Here is a 17,750-nt window from a genome sequence, read left to right on the forward strand (position 1 = left end):
TGGCTAGGCCATACTATAGATATGTTGATACAACATAGTCCCACAAATTCAAAATAGAAACTAACTTTTTTGCACCATCGAAGAGCCATTGATTCCGTGAAGCTTTTATGGAGGTCATCTCGTGACGGAAATTGATATTCATATCTAGTTATCCATCATAACAAATTGTATTTGTCTTTTAATTTAAGAACGGTGTACTTTTAAAGTTTGAATGACTCCGATTTCTATCTGGTATATATGATAGAGTGTACTGTCAATCGGAAATTACTTTAATAGCGGTTATGTGGGCATATAGTCAGCAGAGTTTAATACCCATAAATTATAAGGTAGCCGATCACACACAACTTCAATTAGAAATCAAACACCTATGTCTTCAGTTGGTTTAAAAATACAGTTTTTAAAACATCCAAAGTGAAGAAACTTAATCAATGTAAGCAGTATTTAGAAGAAGTGTGTGAGCTTGCTGCAGATTCATTAGTTGTAATTGGTTGAAACACGAGACATGCGGGCGATTCTTTTTAGAAGTGAATCTAGTGTTGGATCAGACATATCTATTTTTCACTAACTTTTGGAAGTTTCTGCCCAATTGAATAAAGTATCTTTCAAGAATACCAGGCCTTTAGATAAGGGGTTACTGTAAATTCAGGATCTGTTCACTGAATCAGAAAGGCAATGGAGAAAACATCATCGGAGGGTCTTCTGCCTGGTCCAGAATTTCCAGATGTTGAAACAGATGGCCTTAACCTACACTGGGGCAAATCTGAGGTATGATGATTGCTGTTGTGTGGAAGTTAAGGAACAGGAGAGTTGGGGGAGGGGGAGGGAGGGCAATCAGGATGGTCTGTAAACAGAGTACTAATTGGTCTTGGTGTAGCTTAGAGCTGGGTGTGACTTACAAATCATTCAAAAATATTGTGGCTGACAACAGGTTTAGTAACATCCTCACGTCAGCTGCTACTGTTCTAATAGACTATTAAATTATTTATATAAATCTACACACATATATATATATCACTGATACTACTGTTCTAATAGACTATTAAATTATTTATATAAATCTACACACATATATATATATATCACTGATACTACTGTTCTAATAGACTATTAAATTATTTATATAAATCTACACACATATATATATATATCACTGATACTACTGTTCTAATAGACTATTAAATTATTTATATAAATCTACACACATATATATATATCACTAATACTGCTGTTCTGTAAAAACAAAGATCTAGATGAGGGTTCCAGGTCTACAATTTTTATCTAAATATACCTTACCACAAAATTTCTTATCTTATTAATTTTATTTCAAGCCCTTGATATAGTTGTGAAATGTGTTAATATATATAATGTCTGTTTGATTTTAATTTTGCCAGAAAAATTCTCAGTTTTGAACTTCGCTTGTCTCTGACAGTCTTAATGCTGTGAGATTACATATTTAATACATTAAATAGATAAATAAATTTAATTTAAATCCATCAGCTTTTCAACCACACTTATTCCATATTTGCCAATCAAACTGTGATTGCCATTTTTCCATATCAGAATTACTATAATCTAGTTTACATTGGTTTGACTGATGACCGCTCTATAGCCAGATTGTATAACTCCAATGACCAGACATTGTTTGACCAGTGTCCATACACCATCCTAACACCTATATTTTTAATGATCACTTTCCAAGTAAATTGTTCCTAATACAAATTTCACTGATGTAAAGAATTCCCAACACCCTTGTTTATCAATCTGAACGTACACAAAAAAGTAAACTTTTATTGTCAGGAGAGAAAACGTCTTACCTGGAAGGTGTAACAAGTGTTTATTGGGTCAATATTGACAGAAATTGACGCATTTACCTTTAGTGTTAGGAAACATGACTAGTATGTAGTAACTATTGTATTTACCTGTGAGGGCTTCCCAACCCACTCACCAAACAGTTTATTACTACACTATAAACGACATGCTTTAACAAGTCACACTTTTTAAATTCACAAAATCTGAATTGATTTCATTCTAAGCTGTGAAGAATTTTAAATATCAGATAAGATCCACAGTTGTGTGTATTGCCTAGCTGACATGCAAACAGATCGTTTAAAAATGGAACAAATTCATCCAATAAACAAATTGTCAATGCACGTGACATTTTTCACGTTTTGTATCTCTGTCGTTCGACTGTCAATACATTGTAACTATGAATATCTAGCAACTTCTCAAAAAACACAAACAAAAAAAACAAAAAAACTACAGATTTCATCGAATGCTCCATAATGGCCAACACAGTAATCAGACTCTTTCTGACCACAGGCATGACTGCCATATGCACAAACATTAAACTGACCAAGATTAAGTAAGCCCCTTTGATGTGCTCTTTTTTCTAGCCCTGGCCCAAAGCTGTCTTGATCAACAAAGACAGCAGGTAGATACCTCTTGACCTTTTGACCTTTCTAAAGATGACCTGTCGACCTTTTCTTAAGATGAGACCTAACTTTCAAGTGCTCCTTTAAAGTATATTACTTTACCTTCTCGGCAAATATGCTAATGTTTTATTAGAGGAAGGACAGGCTCGGACAGGAAAGCCACGGGAAAGCCGAGACGCCACATCTCCAACGAATGGAAATGAGAGAGTCCACAACAAGTATATCACTCAGCAAGGGTATTGAATTCATAAGATTTCCTTTAAATATTTAGACAGATTTAAATTAACTGCTTGGTCAGGCACACGTCCAGAAAAATCTTTGGTAATTCAGCTAAGTTCTTAATGTATCTATAAGCTTGGTTGGTTTTGATTAGAAAGTATAATTTTTGACAGTAAATTTAGAATGGACAAACCAACTATTTAGGGAAGGAAGATATCCTGACATGTCCAGGCAAAGTTGGCTATATTATCGTTAACTAATGCTAATTGATAAATCTTAATTCAACACTCAAAGATTATTAGCATATATTACTACCTCCTCAGGGCCGCACTTACAAATTTCATATCAATTTATATTCAGTTTGCTTATTTCCATCCAATAAATTTGTTAATTTGATGGGTGGTCTATGTGGGATTGCTGGTGGGTTGACTATGTAATTTTAGAGTCATGTCAGGATGTTAAGGAAATATCAAGTGCCTTTATTTATTTCAAATTAATCAGCTGTGTTTACTGACCCCCTGCCACTAACATAAGACACAGTTGAAATGCCATGACTCTTCATCCAAATAAAACCCAACAAGATTTTTTTACGTTTCTTTTTCTGAAGACATGATTACAATTTCCACCATACCATCATTTGATTTGAGTTTTTGTTGACACCAGTCAGAGGGCACCGGAAACACCCAGCCAAGTCGAAGATAAGGAACCAGCATGGATACCTTGCAACATCCTTTCCGATATGGACACCATGTTCAAGCAACCTTTCCACCCCTGCCTAAATTTTTATTGGACTGTTCTTCCTTACTAGAACATCACACACAAAGTACAAGTTCAATTGAATTATAGGGGTGAAGGGTTAAAATCTTCCTGCTATCCATTTTGTTTCCATCAAGGATCTTGATGCACCATTTACATGGTATTGGTGGGGTACCACTCAATACACAGCTGCCGTATCATGCTGATAAATCTCTTCTTCATATCCTCCACAAATGTACCATATCAAATCATTTTTTGTAATCAACTGATCTGAAATATGCAGGCTGCCTATAAATATTTGTGGTACACATCGACACTGATTATGTGAAAGATAGGTAAACGACCATCACAGGGCATCATGGGTAATTCAGGGCGCCTCGGGTCCACAGCTGTCAGCCATAGTTTCTATACAACTTGGATTACACATGTTCCCCACGGTAACCAACAAACTGTCCATTTTTCACCCGCCTGTGCACCAAATCCCTATCCTATTTATATTCCGAAAATGGATTGTCAGATGTTACTAGGAGAAATTTGGTCACTCGAAAAATACCCTACGTAAAAAAAATCTAATAGGACTTTTGTACTGAATCTCTAATGTCCCTCGAGAGTTCACAAGCAACCTTGAAGCATGGCATTTGTCCATTGACAAAAGAAAACATAAGATGCAGTAGTAAAATGGTTGGAAAACTACAAAAATACATTTATAGGAATGAAAAACCAATCATTCAAATAAGATGTACAGAACCTGTATTGGCGTCAGCTGGGACTGAATGATCCAGTAACTGGACATTTTTTTTTTAGATTACAAGCAGTCATCATGGTTGTTGCATCACTACACTAGAGCTATTATGTTGACATAATCATACAGGAAGCTTTTAGTAAATATAGGGGTTACTAATTATTGTTTCTGGTTGGTAGTAATTTTTGTTCCAGCTGGTCTCCTCGACCCCCTCCCCCCAACCCCATTATCCTCCTCCCTTATCTAATCAGTCATTTGCTTTCCCTCTCTAAGCTGTCTGAAGCCCTTAGCCATTACATGACTTTCCATTTTTAGCCTTATCAGACCACCTGTGATCTCATGTTGTATTTTGAGAATTTACAAATAACGACATTTTTCAATCAATGTTCCTTAATTCAAGGAAAATCTAAAACAAAACGTTATTTTCCACAGGAATACATGGAAATAAGGACAAATTTCAGTATAACGTTTTAATATGGAAAAATTTGAAGTGAAATAATTTTCCTTAGTTGATGAAATAGAAATCCAAATGCTATATAAAATTGACTCTTAATTAAAATAAATGAACAAAATATGAAAAGAGTTCAATTATTTGGAGACCTTGTTTTGTAAGTTTCCCGAGTAGAAAGTGTAAAAATCATCAGATTGTGTGTCTAAATGAGGGTTGAAGTACTTGTTTGTAGGAGAATCAACGAAGTTGGTAGATCGGGAGGTAGATCCGTATTGATTTAGTTGTGATGTTACATCAGCAGGTCTATGTTCACCAAAACCCTTCTGCGGAGACTCAAACTACATACAAATCCATTACATCAGCAAATTAACGGCACGAAGAAAATGCTAAAACCTAAAATGGCAACAACATCTTGTATACTGCCTTCGTTACTGGCGGATAAGTTGACATAACTTTCTATAAAAGCCTGAGGATCTGTTATAAGTTGACAATGCTTTCTACCATCGTAGTTAGCATTGACTATACATTGTACTAGGCCTAATAACTTATAATAAGTTGACAATACTTTCTGTCATTGGTAGAAACAATTTATCAATTTTAAACATTCTCCTAAGCATATATGTTGATGGTCTTAAAATCAATACTATAAAATATTAGGAGAAATTCAAATTATAAGACTTTTGGCACACACCTCCCTCCTCCTTTTCTCGGAAGTTCTTCTAGATGACCTTGAGTGACCGTGGTATTCTGCAGGTGGTGAAACAAGTAATACTCAAACCAAAAACCAGAAAATTTAAAACTGGATCAGTAATCCTGTGATGACGAGTCGTTTTGTGACTCTAAAATGATAGTTTTACATATGACACCAGGGAAACCTACATGGGCTTGGTCCTGTGGCTGAAATCAGCTCCCTCAAGCACTGCCGACAGGAAACTGAGTCCTCTATAGGCAGGATATATACTACTTGGTAAGGTTTACCCACGGGCTAGGCAAAGCACATCCTGTGTGAAAACCTCATTATTCTCACACATCCTGTAAGATTTTGTAATACTAATGGCCCCCTAGGGACTAGGGGGCTGTCTTAGATCCCTAATAGGTCCCCATGGAAACAAAGCCTGATATGTTTTAAGGCAATAAGCTGGAGGACTTAAACCCTACAAAGACTAATTCTCATTTCCTCACTGTAATCATGATCCACTCAACTTTTAATCATCCCTGCAATTAGATTGACCATCCCTATACTTAGCCTTGGTATTATCTAGATCAAACACAGGAAGAGTCTATCTATTTACCATGGGGACCACAGGATGTCAATTCATGAAACAGCAATGTGGGGGTAAATCTACTTTTTATGTCAGATGTGTCTTACTACAAATCAGTAGATCAGCTTTACGGTCAATTATTCAAATTCTTGTTCAATTTACTGTAGGCTATGTAACATACATGCATTTACGTTTGATATGAATGCCATTAAGTTTTCAGATTTGGCACGGAAAATAGTGATGTATAGATATGATAATATATTTTTGGTAGGTACAGTTATCAGATGAATTTTGGTACATGATATCAATATTTGTGTTTGGCAGGCTGTATATATGATTAGCTACTCTGCTGATACTACATATGAATATATCTACAGATAAAACTGTTCTGTTTCCTGTGTGGATGATCCTATCACAGCAGCCAGCTGAGAAGGAGGGGGGAACCAAGCTCCATGACAAGTAGAAATAGTGGGATGTAGATAGGTTTAAGCATCATTCAAGAGGAGACAGGAGGGATGAAATGGTTGTAGTATTTATGTAAAACACCTGTCACCCACAAGATGGAGAATCCAGAAGGATTGAGGGACTGTAAGAGGTGTGAAGGAGTCATTAAATGTATTTGACAACAGGAAAATGGGTGGATCCTACGATAAATACCCTTCAATTGAGAGGGTGCACTCCAATACTATATTAGCATGAACCTCGTGTTAGTTGGAGGTTTATCATTCCGAATGACAGGGTCGCCTGTGCGTTTGAAGGCTAAGTAATTTTCTCTGTTGATGATGAATGAGTCATGAAGAACCAGAGTGTTAAAATGGCTGCACAAGTTATTATATTGTCCATGTTACCACTGATCAAGTCGCTAAGAAAAGACCTCTATATTTAGCTTAATAATCAATTATAACTCAATTCCGAATGGGGGAAATTAATTTCTTGCCTAAACGCAAAAGTACAAGTGTGAATTGAAAGGAATTAATCTTTAAAGGGTGCCTAACAATCTCCAGTATAGAAGTTTACTGGTAAAGGTCATTAATCCGTAGGAAACCATTCTTGTACAAATTACCTTTCAATGAATCTAAATGTCACACACATTTTTCTACACTTTTTTACTGGTAAGAAATCTATAATCATTAATTGGTGAAGTGCAGGGTGGCATTGTTGTAACATTAGCTTTGTGCCGTTTAGCCTCACACAAAAGGCCCCTTACTAGCGTTGCAGTATTCTGACACACCAATAATGCCGATTGATGTTTGTTGCACTGGTGCAGCCCTGCAGTGAATACCATATGGCAGGGCATGCGGCACAGACACCCCATCCTGCTCACTCACGCGCCAAGACGTGGTATTTAAATATGTCGTAATCGCGGTTATTAATACAACCCGTTAATTAATATGTTTTTGTGGATAACCACCATCTGTAGAGTGAGGGCTACAAGTGTTTATACCCTGGACACATCCTACACAGCGACTCAACGATGACTAATTTTACTTGGTATACAGATCACCATTTCCGTTAACATACAGTCCCCTAACCAGAAAGTCTAATGGAAACTGGTGACATGATATATTCAACTATCATTAAACTCCTCTTCAATTGTTCGCCAGCTTTGAAGTTTATGCAAAATCATAGGTTCGAAATCGCATTTTATCAATATGAATTATAAGGACACAACATGTCTTTTCAAAATCAATTAAAACATTCTTTGAAATTGTCCAAACAAAAGTATACAGTTCAAAATAAGGTTATTAAAGTATCATTTTCCCAAAATGAAGACAAAAATTCATGAATATCTTCCCAACTTTTAAGTAAAATGTTTTGACTATAACATATTTTTTCATTTATACAGGCACAGCCTATTGTAACATTTAGGAAGTAAATTAAGCCAGTGAAATGTCATGACCCTCCATCATTCCATGGTACTGGATGATCTAGTATCACCATCATATATATGCATATATATTACATTATATTTGAATGATCTAGTGTAATATATATAATATTATTTTATACATGTATATATAATACATTTTAAGTGGAACAATCTCGTGTAATTTTATATAATACATCATATGTAGATTAAGATACATAACCATACATGTATGCCTTGTTAAACTGTCACAACTAATTGTTTATAACAGTGACAACTCCTTACCCATTTACACCTTAAATATCACTCCATACATATTCAAACAAAAAACGCCTTTAGTCACTTTAGATACTGTTGAGCTTACACCTTAAATATCACTCCATACATATTCAAACAAGAAATGAGTTTAGATACTGTTGAATCAAGCAAGAAATACATGTACGTCTTACCATCCTCATCTGGAAAAGACTGTGGTATATCCTTCCTGTAGCGCAGAGAAGAGTAATATTAAGCTAGAGAGTATCCCTGGTGATGGAGGGACCAACAACTACAGGAGGGATAGCAGTGATTCAGTCTACACTGTAGTACAGCTCAATCCTTCAGCCGATCACACAAACAGGAAAGGGGTCAGAGATCACACAGGCCTTACTGGTGAATAGGAAAAATACTTCCTTCCTGTAGAACACATACACACAGTCCTTGAGGTGAATGGATACAGAGAATTACAGGTCCCTGTTGGTGTGTCTACACTGTTACAGAGCCTGGTATATGTTGATAGAGATACAACAGCCAGTCCCTTTGTACAGAAGATATGTGCTACCCACTCTGTGCTCAACCTATCTTTTTATCTATATATCTAGGATACTGGTGTGCTTTTTCCACAGATATCCCTCCTCTAACGCTACAGTGACTCCTCTCTAACACTACTGTGACTCCTCTCCTCTAACCCTACTCCTGTGATTCCTTCTCTCCTCCTACACTACAGGCCACTAGTACTGGAGGAGAAAGGCCTAATTGCACCCAACCATATCTGTGTGTGTGTGCATGCATGCATACTAAGACAGTATGTGTAACAGGCCAGTTCAATGGTGATGCTGTGCTCCTAATCACCAGGTCCAGATGTGGAATGGCAATCTTACAGGAACTACCTAGTAACTAGGAAGTGGGACAAATTGGGGTGTGTAGGTCCTACATCGGGATCTATGGGACAAAGTGGGGTGTGTAGGTCCTACATCAGGATCTATGGGACAAAGTGGGGTGTGTAGGTCCTACATCAGGATATATGGGACAAAGTGGGGTGTATAGGTCCTACATCAGGATCTATGGGACAAAATGGGGTGTGTAGGTCCTACATCAGGATCTATGGGACAAAGTGGGGGTGTATATAGGTCCTACATCAGGATCTATGGGACAAAGTGGGGTGTGTAGGTCCTACATCAGGATCTATGGGACAAAGTGGGGTGTGTAGGTCCTACATCAGGATCTATGGGACAAAGTGGGGTGTATATAGGTCCTACATCAGGATCTATGGGACAAAGTGGGGTGTATAGGTCCTACATCAGGATCTATGGGACAAAGTGGGGTGTATAGGTCCTACATCAGGATCTATGGGACAAAATGGGGTGTGTAGGTCCTACATCAGGATCTATGGGACAAAGTGGGGGTGTATATAGGTCCTACATCAGGATCTATGGGACAAAGTGGGGTGTGTAGGTCCTACATCAGGATCTATGGGACAAATTGGGGTGTGTAGGTCCTACATCAGGATCTATGGGACAAAGTGGGATGTATATAGGTCCTACATCAGGATCTATGGGACAAAGTGGGGTGTATAGGTCCTACATCAGGATCTATGGGACAAAGTGGGGTGTATAGGTCCTACATCAGGATCTATGGGACAAAGTGGGGTGTGTAGGTCCTACATCAGGATCTATGGGACAATCTGGGGTTACAGGTCCTACATCAGGATCTATGGGACAAAGTGGGGTGTGTAGGTCCTACATCAGGATCTATGGGACAAAGTGGGGTGTGTAGGTCCTACATCGGGATCTATGGGACAAATGGTTTTAAGTGTTTAACTGGGACCCCAGGGACAAACTGGTAGAGTGTAGTCCTAAATTGGGTCCTGTGGGACCAAATAAGTTAGTAGGGTAATCTACATTATGGCCCATGAGAAACAAACTGGTGGGATGTAGGTCCTAATCGAGGACCTGTTGGACAAGCAGGGACATATACAGGGTCTCTGGAATGTATAACTTAAGTAATGTCTGAAGTTGGAATTCAGTATCCCTCATTTCTATTAACCCAATTTCTATAACAGAATTGATGCATTCAACAGAAGACAGTGTCTGTTCCTACCCTCTGTGTAACAGATTAAAATATTTCTGGTCATGCAACTTCTGGAGAATTCTGGCAAAAAATTACAGGTTGTTTCCAAAAATACTTATCAAGAAAAACCTGCTTCCTCAAATTGCTGACCTAGGATTTCTAATAAAGATAAGAAAAATTATAATCACCGTTCAAATGTTCTAGTTCACATTCAAATCCCAGCACATATCAGTCCAAACAATTACGATGTGGCTAGAATTTTCACGCACCTAGGAGTATACATTTCCAAAATAGACTTACAGAGTATCCAATATACTGCAGTATCTGTACTCTAGCTCGCACAAAAACGGTTGTATGAATCCAACCTGTTGTAATATGGCCACAACTTTACTACAGCATTCCCGATATTGATTCTACACTGCACACCACTCGGCATTCCTGGACACAAGTCGTCATCGTAGTGCCATTTTCAGTTGTTACAAATCGCTGTTATTCTTAGCTAGGTTCTACTATACCTAGGCATCTTTATCATTGTGTTTCTTCGTTGTCACATTAATCCCTTCATTGTCATACCAAGCTTATAGTGCTATTCAAGATTCTATAACCTTATAGGATGTCTCGATAAGACTGTACCATCTATCCGTTTATCAGTATACAGATGGAATGTCACGTAGCCATGTATCAACTTGCTTTCTACTGTGACATTTTGGAAGATTATAAATATTGGTGATATTTCAAGATAAGATTTCATTATGTTATGCAAGCTAAAGGTTAAAGGTCACATCATCGCTGCCAAAAATAAAGGTCACTTAGTTACAATTTCTTTTCTTTAGTAAAATCCTATAAATATCAACATCCTGACCTCCTTCACTCCTCAGATTCTGAAGTCATTAATTACAATACAATATGACATAGTGATCCAAAAATTTGAAAATTTTGACCAAAATTTTTTGTTTACATCTTTTCATTACGATCTATTCATATCTAGTTAAATTGATTTTATATCGGAAAATAAAAGTAATGATAAAAAATTGCACTCATGCAAGTCAAATTTACATGCTTTTCATTTTGTATAAGAGCTTCCATTCAAAAGTGCAAGATAAATGGAGCGTTTTCTCCGACATTTTACTCTGAACACCTTGTGACTTTAACTTGATCGGAAACTTGACACAAATTTGATTATGTGCGGTTCACTTTCTGCACCGTGTCAACTTTAATCTACACTTGAAACAGACAGAGAACTGAAAACACCATGCCACTACAGAGATATTACGTAATGATACAACTATTACAGTTTCTATCAGTATCTCAATATATTTATTTTTAAACCATTCGCTACAATGTTACAACATGGAATGAGGATGTAAGCTTTTAATTAAATTCATAAACGTAATGACAGCATACAGGGGTTACACGAAGCCACCCTTACAATTTATTAAACTAGTAATAACACTTGTAGTGTGTTCAACCTATAAATTGCATATATTTCTGAGAAAATATCATTGCCCTCGCCCCACACCTCTACATATACCCCCACCCCACATCTCTACGGATATATGCCCCCACCCCACACCTCTACATATACCCCCACCCCACATCTCTACGGATATATGCCCCCACCCCACACCTCTACATATACTCCCACCCCTCTACATACACCCTGGGGACCATCACACATCAAGTTTGACTGAAGAGTAGGGGTGGGCTTATAGCAGGAATCGGTAGCATTTTTTCTGAACTAAAATATACATGACTGGGCTTATTACTAGGGAAGGGGTTTATGGTCAGATAAATATGGTATATATCACCCCCATACCATTGGTTTTATCCCTGGCTCCCCAGGACACCTTTGGGGTTAAATCCTTCCACCAATTAACAGTATATCCCTTCCACATTCTGTAACCCCCCACATCCCCTCCTCAGCCCCCAGCAGGGTATTGACCCCAGAGTCTTTATGTATATCATAAACACATACTTCACTAGAGAAACAAATCTATTACAAACCACCATTAAACATGTACTCTATCATCAGTATACACTATTAATTAGACTTATTTTTTATTTATTTCCTTTATTTATGGATTCTCTGTAATCAGTGTATCCACTGGCCCTCGTTACACGAGCCTATCATCAATAATTAAAAATCTTTAATTTGTTTGATAATAAAACAACACCGATAAATATTCATATTTTTTCTGTCACTAATAAAATCAATATTTTTTATCTGTTTCTCCTGGCAACGACAGAATGAATCAATAATTAGTCAGTTCGTCTCTGAATTACCAAGCTTGGGTCTTCAATAATGATTATTGTTTCCTTTCTGCTTCATAAAACCGAGTTATGTCTTGTCTATACTAATTAAATAAACTTTAACAAATCTAAAAATAATGAAATAAAATATGATAATATTAAATACTTGTCAATATTTCATTATTCTAATTTTAAAACTGTTCAATATGATTTAATTGATATCTCAATAAAACTATAATCATGGAAATTATTCTTGGAAGAAAAATGTCATTTCCCAGACCTTTCTTCCAGACTCTCCATCCTCTGTTTTTTTGGATGACTCATTTCTTACACTACTTCCCTCCTATTCAAATTCCATCAGACCTCACTTCTAATACTACAATCCATTCAACTTGTGATAACCTCTGACCCCTAAATGTTCTGTTTGATATCAACCAGTATCTGATCTGGACCATTCCATTACAGGTCAGTGAGTTGTCAGGTTAGAGATACCCATGACATAATTGTGTGTAACTTGGTAACACACTAAGGAATTAGGGAGATTAAAACTAAAGGAGAAACTCATTTAAATGAGGTAAAAAACACAGTCTTGTGTTTCCTGAACGATATAAAAATTGGCAAAATCCTTCCAAAATTTAACCAGTGTTATCAAATTCCTTAAACATATGATGCAACACACATAGCATTAAAAGTTGCCTCTGTGCATGGGAAAGAAGGGTAGAGAGTGTGAGGGAACGGGGATGGGGGGAGATGATGGTGAGGGAAGATAGGGTCGGGTGAGGGAAGATGGGGCCGGGTGAGGGAAGAGGGGGTCGGGTGAGGGAAGATGGGGCCGGGTGAGGGAAGATGGGGTCGGGTGAGGGAAGAGGGGGTCGGGTGAGGGAAGATGGGGCCGGGTGAGGGAAGATGGGGCCGGGTGAGGGAAGACGGGGCCGGGTGAGGGAAGACGGGGCCGGGTGAAGGAAGATGGGGCCGGGTGAGGGAAGATGGGGCCGGGTGAGGGAAGAGGGGGCCAGGTGAAGGAAGATGGGGCCAGGTGAGGGAAGACGGGGCCGGGTGAGGGAAGACGGGGCCGGGTGAGGGAAGATGGGGTCGGGTGAGGGAAGAAGGGGCCAGGTGAGGGAAGATGGGGTCGGGTGAGGGAAGAGGGGGCCAGGTGAGGGAAGATAGGGTCGGGTGAGGGAAGATGGGGTGAGGGAAGATGGGGTGAGGGAAGATGGGGTGAGGGAAGATGGGGCTAGGTGAGGGAAGATGGGGGTGAGGGAAGATGGGGGTAAGGGATGACGGGGCCGGGTAAGGGAAGAGGAGGTCGGGTAAGGGAAGAGGGGGTGAGGGATGACGGGGCTGGGTAAGGGAAGAGGGGGTCGGGTGAGGGAAGAGGAAGATGAGGGGGGATGGGATTTTTAACTCTTATTAATACTTTATACAGTACTTTTCCCTAAAGCTAGACTTATTTTAAGGCAAACATTACTTTTGCATTACCACAAGGTAATTATAATAGTTACATGTATGACACGCTGCATGAGAAATTCTATGTTTAGCGGTAAAATATTTGATAATTTTTTACAGCTTGTCAAACGTGTTCACTAATTGGCAGACATTTTTTTTAGCTAAAGCACCACTTATGCCTGGTGTTAACCAAAATCTACAATGCTACATGTCTAATGCATATTATGATGAAATGGTTTCCACTGCCATTTTGATTTTCCCTCTGGGGTTTTGAGAAAATTCTTTCTCTGTGATTACTACAACATTTATATTGTTTTACTCTGGGCAGATAATTCAATTACCACGATAGCTATTGCTCCAAAGGACAAGATGAGAGAGTAATAGGGAAATATCACTAAAAAGTCATTGTGCCCCTGGAGAGTTTCAGCCAGATTTTTCCCCATTGTTTTTTATGCTTCAATAATTAAGTTAATTAGACTGCACAAACACAAGCACTGGCATTGTAAGATGGCCCAATCTCGCTATATACTGATGATTAGCTCTAAAACATAAATTAATGAGTATTATGTTCCACACAACATAATGAGTACTCCGAGAATATCTTTTATCTTGATATAAAAACAAAATTTAACGGCAGTGCATTGCTTATGGCGTTATTGTGAATGTCAAGTTAATTTACAATCATTTATGGCCCGAGGAATACTGTTATAATATGGTTTGATTGCGTGTCAAATGGCTGTCCTGGCAGGGAGGGGATCAGCTGGACACTGCGGAGTAAAGGTCCCAGGCCACTTGGAATAACTGTAGGCAGCTACATCAGTAAGTTTGATTATCATTAACAGTTATGGTCATTTGACAAGTTGAGGATTTTAAATTTTGTTAATAATTAATAGCATGCATATGCAGACAGGGTTCCTACAACAAGGTACAGGATACAGTCCAAAAGAAAACCAGGATCAACGTTTTTAATATCTTTTTTGTCTAGGTCTGCGGAGAGACAGAATTCGGTCAATGAGAATATAAATGCACCAAACAAACATGGATGAAATCACATGCGACAAATTTGAATATCCCACCTATGTACACATGGACAACCTGAAAAGCAAATCACTCATTCAGAACCATGAAAAGAGGAAGGCAAACCAAATGATGTGTGAATAATTCATGTGTATATAACACAATCACAAAACGCTGGAGCGTGTAATCATATTCAGTTCATAGTCTTAATGTTAACTGTTACACAGATCGGTGAATGAAAAGCTGGTTTAAATGTCCTGTATGTGACTTACCTGAGCCCCCCACCCCCTCCCCAGGGGAGCCAGTCCATCCCATAACAACAGTGTATAAACATCACAATTCTGTGTCCACTGCCAGAGGTAAAAAAATCTCAACGTTTTTTTAATTTATCTGTATTGTGATCTACTAAGAATGTTTGTATCTGGTTTGTGGTTGGTGTTGTAATCTTACAGGAATGTGGTCATTTCACAGGTATAATTACTTGGCTAGTTTTACCTGTACAACAGGTAAATAGTTACCTGTGGATACAATGGAATGTCCAGTGAGTTAACATTCCTGTTATACTAGCTTCTCCTTATCTTGTCTGATGAGCCTTAAACCACTCCAGCCCCCCCCCCCCCCCCCCTTCCCCCCTATATTCCCAACATGGTGTTCCATGACATGTATAAACGACCACATCAAACCTGACCACACTGCTACTATGAGTTTCAGCCTCTAGTACAGGCCCCTACAGATTAATTAATAACTCTCTTTCTGACCTTTGTCTAGTGCAAGCTGTTCGCCTTACCTCAGAGCCAAATCTTGTTGGTCCAGTCACACAATCCTTAACATTGACAGAGATTGTAAAACAGTGTAGATGTCAACTGACCTGTGTGGATAGAGAATGACCCTGTTGTCTCCTAATGACTTACCTATTTGTCTTACCTGTGTTGGGCAGAAGTAAAGTGCACACCTGTGTATATAACATCTACCTGTAGCTACCTGCGATGTGTGTGACCTTTGACCTACATGATAAACGTGCCCCTATAAACATGTCCAGCCCTATAATGTTAACCACCTACCACTTTCATCTATTCATGATAAAATTTCAGGTGGAAGATATTTGTGTGGGGAGGGTTTGTTTACAAAGGTATGTGGGAGTCATGGGTCAGGGGTCATGCTGAGGGAGGAGGATTTTTTTAAATCAACTTTTAAAAACATTGTAGCGTACATACCTGTAGATAGGGATGGTACTTCAGATCTGGAAGCATCCGAGCTACTTTATATTCCACCATGATTATCACTACTATATTCCCATAGAAGGGTCCACCAAACGCAGATTAAATATTCCAAACTTTTACACACAACAAGGGGCCTTTAAACTCAAGTGTTTTTTTTTATCCCAAATGTTAATATTGTAGAATGCCTGTAGCAGCACCACTTTTAAAAGTAAGTAAATCTCCAACAGAACGAATAAAGAAATCACCGGAGTCACTTGTGTGGAGTTTCCTCTTGATGGTTATGTATATTGCAGAGTGGGACTGATGTCGTACCAGACCTTATGTGGACCAGACTCAGATGACAGCACGCTTGAGATACCTGTACGAGATTTCACCCCAGGGTCGTTGGGCTACAGGTGAATGCCAAACTATATCAGGAAGGAAAGAAAAGAAAATCCTCATAATACTAGAATCAATGGTGGACAGCGTATGTATAGTTGTATAAATGTTTGTTGTGTCGCTGATCACAAGGTTTAATCACTTATCAGTGATCTGGTATTGATCTAACCTTGGTATACCCGTAAGGCCTGTCAGGGCTCTGTCATGGCTCGAGTCCAATCAGAGATCGCAGGGCCACAATCTCACAGCCTGGTCACCCTCAACTCTTACTCTCATTACCAAATACTGTGAAATGTGCTTTAATTCAGACAAAACAACTCTGATAACATTTTCCTTTCCATTAGTTTTACCCTGTCAATTATATTACAAAAATTAGCAATGATCCAAATCGTTTCTAAGTGGCACAGTTGATTATTATTAAGATGAAATTTTTGAAGATCAAATGAATAAGACGATCAATGTAGATTCTGCTGTCATTTCAGCTAAACTAGACCCTTCTAAATAATAGAAATCATTTTTATAACTTTAAAATTCTTTCCACATTTTTTCTGGCACCGATTTTCAATAGAGTTGAACATCAGTGTACTTGGATCATAAAAAAAATTCTAATTTAACTTTTGAAATTAAATTATTTTAAACTGTAAGTATATCTGAATTGTGCACATTTCTAAGTAAAAAGGTATTTATCTACCTTAATCATTGACAAACCTCATAAACCACACAACAAGACAATAAAGGAATACAATTCTTTAAAAACTGACAGATTTGAAAAATAAAACTATGATGAATAGCCTAAAAGAATTATCAACTTCACACACTCAACTCACAGTAAACATATCAACACAGTCATTTCACATAAGAGGAAGCATTAAAGGCAAACATCTGTAACGAGTTAGAAACAGCCTTGAGATTGAGAATGAGAAAACGTACACCTCCACATTCGTCTTCACTAACCCGCCTGTTGTAAATGATGCACTTCGGTGCAAGACAATCGAATGCCACCAGCCAACAGAATCTACTCTCCCATGATTCTTAGCCAACTAACCTGGTTCCGTCTCCACGAGTACATATATTTCAATTTACAAGAAAACTACCTGACAAGAGACTTCTGTTGATGTTCAACAATACAACTAACTCGTGTAGATAAAAATTCCATCATCTTTATCTATGAAGCAACTTCACAACTCATGTTGTCTAACAAGGAACATCAACAACCAACACTACTTTTAGAAGTAAACCCTACCAACAATGGTTAAACAGATTCAATTCTTCCATTCACTGAAATCCCATGCTATAGTAACACTTTCGGCTTTTAAGTGTACGAACAGTAAAATTTTTAACAGAAGTTGAAAAAATATATTCATATTTGCAATCATTTC

General features: G+C 38.1%; 1 protein-coding gene across 13 annotated transcripts in view; it reads right to left on the minus strand.

The window, feature by feature from the left end:
- Nucleotides 1–17,750, minus strand: part of LOC117344361 (RNA-binding motif, single-stranded-interacting protein 3-like) — a 261,555-nt gene that overhangs the window by 51,526 nt on the left and 192,279 nt on the right. Inside the window, exon 2 of one of the 13 annotated variants that reach the window (XM_033907101.1) lies at nucleotides 15,988–16,400. The exons of 8 other annotated variants lie outside the window; for them this stretch is intronic. In XM_033907101.1, coding sequence (XP_033762992.1) covers nucleotides 15,988–16,047 — 60 coding nt within the window. In that variant the 5' untranslated portion in view covers nucleotides 16,048–16,400. Of the gene's footprint in view, nucleotides 1–5,291; nucleotides 5,406–8,178; nucleotides 8,647–15,560; nucleotides 15,586–15,987; nucleotides 16,401–17,750 lie in introns of those variants that run through there. 4 more of the 13 variants (XM_033907111.1, XM_033907106.1, XM_033907107.1 and 1 more) reach the window with 4 other exon arrangements.

Source organism: Pecten maximus, chromosome 15 (assembly GCF_902652985.1).
Source record: "Pecten maximus chromosome 15, xPecMax1.1, whole genome shotgun sequence".
Classification (NCBI taxonomy): domain Eukaryota; kingdom Metazoa; phylum Mollusca; class Bivalvia; order Pectinida; family Pectinidae; genus Pecten; species Pecten maximus.